This window comes from Humulus lupulus, chromosome 7, assembly GCF_963169125.1.
Source record: "Humulus lupulus chromosome 7, drHumLupu1.1, whole genome shotgun sequence".
NCBI lineage: Eukaryota > Viridiplantae > Streptophyta > Magnoliopsida > Rosales > Cannabaceae > Humulus > Humulus lupulus.
The window spans coordinates 151,941,747-151,948,312 of record NC_084799.1 but is presented as its reverse complement, the minus strand read 5'-3'; the positions used below and the strand labels follow the sequence as shown (position 1 = coordinate 151,948,312).

Below are 6,566 nucleotides of genomic sequence, written 5' to 3'. Positions count from 1 at the left end.
CTTTTCACGAAGCCAGAAATCCTTTATTTCACCGATCGATGGCATTTTTGACGCTTATAAGCATTAGTAAAAGGATGCATATAAAATATGTGACCTTTTCAGTCCAGATTAACATTATTGAGTAAGCATTTATGGGAATGTAAGTTTGTGTGTGAGTTGTAAATACTTTGAATCTGAATTTAAATAAAAAAAGTAAAAGCATAAGAGAGACGAATTGTTAAAAAAAATGCTGTAGTTAGAAAGAACTTCAACTTCAAGCACCCAAATACTTTATATAAAACAAAGAAAATTACATTTCTACAACTCTGCAGAGCCAGAGGAACACAAAATGTTGTTATAGTAGTGACCGGAATCGGAACAAATACATGTGAATTGAGGCAATTATTCACATTAATAACAATTTACTATTTAGTGGATAGTAAATACTATAAAGCCGATGGAAACAAACATTTTAAAGTAATCGAACTCTATAAACTTCTAGAAAAACTTACTTGCACAATATTTTGCAGCATCAATTAGTGTTCAGAAGAAAGCCCGGCTACCATAGAACACCCTCGATCCATCCTTCTTTTTCTCAACTTCTAATTTGTTGTTATGGCTTCGAATAGCATCACTATGATCTTGACATTCCGCCTTATCAAGGTCCATTGGCAGCTTCATCTTTGCCAAAGACTCGGTGAATTGTTGCATGCTTCTCATGTACATGTCCACTATTTGTTGCTGCATTGCAGACTGTTCAGCCTCAAGATTGATACTCCCAAGTGGAGCTGAAAACACATGGCCAAACTGAGAAGAACCCAAATTTCCTTCTCTTTTGTTGTTGTTGTCCTCCTCTTCCTTACATGAGAATTTTGACTCTTTCTCATCTCTAACTTCCCTTCCTTTTTTCGAAGTTGGAGTATCTGGACAAGCACTTGGGCCATGGTTTCCTGCTTCTGTAGTTACAGATGCATTACCAGAATTTGATGATTCCCCTACCATACCATTCTTTTTCTCGATTGAATCACTCGAATTCTTATCATCACTCAAACTTGTTGTAGTAGAACTAAAGAAGCCAGAGTTCTGGATGCTCCCATTAGGAGAAACAGTTTCCTCAGACGAATTTAAAGTCATTTCATAGTCATCACCTAGCTGAGGAGATGCACCAAGATGAAGAAATGAAGCAACTCCACCAGAACCAGGCTTGACACCACAGCCATGCCTTGCCAAATCAAAGTACTCAGACACCATTTGCTGATTCTCCCTCACTACATTGATATCAGGGAACTCAACCCTACAATACTCAACTGGGTCCAAGATCACTTCCGAAATTTTTCGATCAAGCAGAACAACCTCTGAAGTTATAGATGAATTAGCAGAAAATTCAGATAACGGATTAAGGGAAGGACTAATAGGCAAAGATGTGTTAAGAGAAAGAGTCAATTGGACAGTCCCTGCTGGAGAATGGAATAGATCAGTGGAAGAGAGACTATAATCTTGGGTCACTTTTCCTTTTCTAACCACTTGTGAAATTGGGACAAGAGCAAACCCCAAAAGCTGGTCTTCCATAAGGTTCCTAGCCCTGCTAAGCATCCAGATTTCACATTTGAGTACAGCATCAAGCTGAGTAACTTTCATCCTCAAATTCTCATTGAAATCAGGGTTCTTACCACCTCCACTGATGACTCTAGTAGAGAGGATCTCATCTGGATTATAAGTAAGAGAAAATTTTGCATACACATCTTGTTTATCATAGATACATATGTTGTGAATGTTCCTAGCATTATGGACATAGATTTCAAGAATCCCCGAAAACTCAGAAGCACCATTCGCATCGTTTATTGTGTCCGAGTTGAGATTGTACCGGAATCCACTTCTCTGATTAAACGAATCCATGGAAAAAGAAAGGGAAAAAAAATCCTCCTGTGGGTATTTCAATTAAACAAATAACTTAAAGTTGACCCATGAAATTGATTAAAAATATATATATATTTATATAAAATCATTTTCATTTTTCATCTGGGTGTATGAGACAAAGACAGGAGTAAGAACAGAACAAAACTCAAGATAGAGAACAAAAATCTCACTTTCTTTTCTTTTTTTTCCCTATGTAGTTAATCGATTACTAACAATACGTTGCAGCCTCTTCTCTACATCTATGTTTATCCAACATTGTGCGTTGTGAAGAAAATTTCAAAGATGAACCAATAAATTAAAGCAGAGTCATTATTTTATGAAGAAAACAAAGTTTAGATAAAGAAAGAAGAGAGAAACTTACGATGGAAGAATAAAGGAGATTGCTTAGTGGAAGGTCAAGAGTTGGTATGGCAGTAGGTAGGAATGAAAGAAAGGATGGAAAATTAATCAAAGAAAAAAAAATATCAGTGATGATGTTACATCGTTTCTCTTTCTCGTTTTGGTTGGGAGAGTAGGTGGAAGATAGTGATGTGTTCTTTGATGGTTTTGTCATTGGTTTTGCTTGACGCTGCAGTCTCCACTTCCCAGCGACTGATAATCTCCACTCACTCACATTGGAGGCCCCCTCATGGACCCCCAGAGGCCCCCACTTGGACTCTCTTCTTCATATCATCATCATCACTCCCTCTCTCTCTCTCTCTCTCTTCTATACACAAAACAACAAAGAATAGACACAGATTCTCTCTTCCAAAGTTACAGAGAAACTTCTTCTGTTCTACTACCCCTTCTAATGAATGACAAAGCCACTTGTCCCCCCACGTACGACTTTAGATGGGATGTTTTTAATAAATTAAAAACACTACCAAAAAAAACGAAATGACGCTTCTTTTATTCATATCCTAACCCCGAAGAATGTTCTTCACTAAATAAGCACTCGACTAACACACGAATGTGTTTTTTTAATGATCTTCTTTTAGGTTTCTCCAATATAAGAGGCGGGGAATGCCGCACCCGCACCCGCACCCGCACCAGCACCCATCTTCTTCCCCGTTCTGACTAGAGAGGAGAACGAAAAATGAAATTATTGTCCGGGTCAGGAAACTCAACAAGGGCTCTTTTATATAAAAAATAAAAATAATAAATTATCTAAAATTAAATCTAAATCAAATAAATATGTATACATATTCATAGGAAAAAAAAGTTTATTATCTTGTAGACATTATATTTTGTCTCATTACTTGTTTGGACTTTGTGTTTTGACAAATTACTTTTTAGACTCTGTATTTTCTAAAATAGTTTAAATAGATCTCTAAACCCGATTTTGATCAAAGTTTTTTGAACTAAAATAACAAATAATTCATCAAACGAACAAAAATACAGTCATTCTGCCTGAGAACTGTGTTGTAATACTTAATTTTTTGTTCATCAAAATCAGATTTAGGGGCCTATTTAAATCATTTTACAAAACACAGGGTCAAAAAAATAATTTGTCAAAACACAGTATCCAAACAAATAATGAAGCAAACCACAAATTCTAAAAAAATATAAAAAAAATCACAAATTTTTATATTTAATATGTATAAGTATATGTTATATAAAAATAAAGAGAAATTGAAAGATTTATTACAATTTGTATGAATGTTATTCCCATTTTTTGATAAAATGACGTGATAGTCAATGTGGACAAAATGTGTTGGATAGACTATTCGAGGGAATCAGATTGCTAAATGTTAGAAAATGTATTTTTATACTCAATGGAAATATGATAAAATTAAAATACAACTTTATGCAAAAATACAATAGACAAGCACTAAGGGATCACCAACTTGAACATCCACAAAACACTTGGCTGGAAAATAGTATCTTACAAATGAGCATTATGCTCTTATTTATAAAGTTTTGAGACACCATTTGAATTTCAAATTCCACCAACCCCATGATTGTTACCAATGATTAATTTGATGTTTATGGAATTAAAATAGAGATTTTGGAGTTACTTGTGTTATCCCAAAAATTTGAAAAGAATGATGTGGCAATAAAATTGGCACATGGCGTGAGTTAGTGGGGTGATATGGCTTAGCAGTGGCCCAATACACCAGTTAAGAAATTGGACAGATAGTCAAGTCAAATACACCCGACCGAAGAGAATATTTGGTCTAAGGGTTGCTTGGCTCAGACCCCAGTATGAAGACCCTAGTAATTGATCTGAAGCCAAGTCCAAGAAGATTGAAGGAGAGATTTGGATTTTGGTTCAAGGGATAAAAGCAACAGGACCGATCGGACCTAAGCTTGGGGAGCCTCTTGATATTTTGGCTCGAATGTGTCCAAAGAGAATGACTAAGACTTGAGTTTTAGTCAAGGGGAAAGCCACATAATGGCCGATCGGATATGCCATGGAAGAGGTAGGCTTGGGCTTGTAAGAGGTGAGAAGGAGGAGGAAGGTAGGCTCGGACCACCTTGGTCCGAGGAGAAGATTACAAGGTTCGATCGGACCTTGGTTAAAAAGGAGAGGATCGGACCACTTTGGTCCGAGGAGAAGGGCACCATGTCCGATCGGACATGCCCATAGGAGAGGTGCCTTGGACCATTTTGGTCCGAGGAGATGATATGGAAAACATGGCTCGGACCACCTTGGTCCAAGGAGAGAACTACAAGGTCCGATCGGACCTTGATTGAAGGAAATGGGCTCGGGCTTGACCGAGGTGAGATGCCAAAGAGGGTGGTTCGGACCACCTTAAGCCAAGGAGAAAACCATTATGTCCGATCGGACAATTCATGGAGGAGCTTACCTCGGACTTGTCCGAGGTAAGGAGCAAAGGAGGTGGGCTCGGACCACCTTGGTCCGAGGAGAGCCAAACTTATATGACCTTTGGTCCGAGAAGAGCCATGCATATACCACCTTTGACCCACGGAAAGCTTGAAGGAGTAATCAACATGCATGTGAGACTACGTCAAACTTCCCGAAACGACTTCAGTGAGAATTGGTCTAAGCATCCGGGAATCTCTCACTCCTCACTCGAATTTAGGATCAGTTGTATTTTAAACATTTATTTTGTAATATAAATATAAGGTGAATAATGAAATATCCCTATCTAAAGGGGGATATCAGTTGAGAATCCCAGGTCTATAAATAGAGGGTTGGGAGGATCGTAAAAGGACTTTTGGCAAAATTAAGAGTTAACCTGTGTTCTAGAGAGAGAAAGTGTTTTTCCTAAGAGAACCCTTTTTTGTATTATGGAATATTTGCACTGAAGAAACTCAGTTGACATTGGTTCATCTGATCTTGAGTGTGAATACAGTAATAAAATCTCTAAGTGGATTAGGCTATTACCGATTATCGGGGCTGAACCACTATAAAATCTCGTGTTATTTACTTTCATTGATAAAAACTGTCTGTTGTCGTTTATAATTCTCTTGAAGGCTTGTCGTATTTGACGTTCTTATGTCGTTGGCTAAAATCACAGTCAACATTTTGGTGCTTTTATTGAGAGCCTGAAGAGAAAGACAGACAGTCCCTGAAGCAATATGGCGCCTAAGAACACCACCGCGGCCTCCAAGAGGGTAAGCACCTCTAGGGAACATGCCAGATCAGAAGGTCCCAGCGTTCAAGATCGTGAGAATGAGCCCAGGGTCGTGCTTGAGGATGTAGCTCCTGAAGTTGAGGAGCTTCAGGAGACCATGAGCGCGTTCCAGGAGGAGTTGGCCCAGTTCAATGCTAGGCAGGAGGCCTTTGCTGAGGAAATGGCCAAGTAGAGACGGGATATGGACGCTAGGAGCGAGGAGATCCGTCGACAGCAAGAGGAGGCCGACAGGCGACATCGCGAAGCTGCACTTGCTCTGGAGGCAGCTACGCAATTGACCCGAGCCAATGCTCAAGCTGCGCCTGGGGTGACACCCACCCCAGAGGCAAGGACCACAGAGGCTGGTCATGAGAAAACTGATAGGCCAGGCAGGAATGGTGGTAACCCACCTGGTCATGAGGAAGAGGGAGTCCGATCGCGCACTGCCTCAACCCAGAGGGGGAACTCCAAGACCCCCTCAAGGAGCCCCAGATCAGAGACTTCCAGGTCAAGGAGTCATAAGTCAGGCGGCAAGAAAACACCCTCTGAGCAGGGGCACAACAAAGCTCCTCGTGGCAAGGAGACTTCCCACTTCAAAGATGGACATGGGCGTGATGAAGCTGACAGTCACCACACCAACCAGTCGAAGGAGAAGAATAATAACCGACGAGGAGGAGAGGATCAACCGGCTCAAACGGGGAAGCCACCACGGCATCCCACCCAGCGTAATGGCAAAGAGCACGCTCCACCTAGTAGACCTTCCGAGAAAACTCGGAGTACGGTGTTCGACCGATTGGGAAAGAACACTGCTCAGAAGGACCTAAGGGACGTCATTGATGACAGAAGGAGGACCGTTCCAGTCGAAGGGCAGGAGCCAATCCGTCCTACCAGTCGAGTAGAAATACTCGATGTTGATACGCTCCAGTGCCCGACCAAACGGTCCCGAGAGTGCGTCCCCAGCAGTGGCCCCGGGCATCCAAGCCCAGCTTGATGCCTTAACGGCGGTAGTCCAAAGTTTGTCGAAACAACCAGTTATTGATCCGGTAGACCACAGAAGTGGTAGCCCTTTTTGTGCTAGAATAAGAGCAGCCCAACCACCAAGGAAATACA

The 6,566-nt window shown here is 40.7% G+C and overlaps 1 protein-coding gene across 1 annotated transcript; it reads right to left on the bottom strand.

Moving 5' to 3' along the window:
- Nucleotides 1-246: 246 nt before the first annotated feature.
- On the bottom strand, nucleotides 247-2,930 carry LOC133788724 (uncharacterized). The gene is made up of 2 exons (XM_062226313.1): nucleotides 2,258-2,930; nucleotides 247-1,902 (listed from the first exon to the last, which is right to left on the bottom strand). Exons 1-2 carry the CDS (start codon nucleotides 2,447-2,449, stop codon nucleotides 523-525), a joined length of 1,572 nt encoding a protein of 523 aa, XP_062082297.1. The 5' UTR covers nucleotides 2,450-2,930; the 3' UTR covers nucleotides 247-522.
- Between the last annotated feature and the right edge of the window lie 3,636 nt (nucleotides 2,931-6,566).

Coding starts and splice junctions, on each gene's coding strand:
- LOC133788724 (XM_062226313.1), bottom strand. CDS start 2,449: ATGACAAAACCATCAAAGAACACATCACTATCTTCCACCTACTCTCCC. Junction 1,903..2,257: donor ATCTCCTTTATTCTTCCATC/GTAAGTTTCTCT, acceptor AAATACCCACAG/GAGGATTTTTTTTCCCTTTC.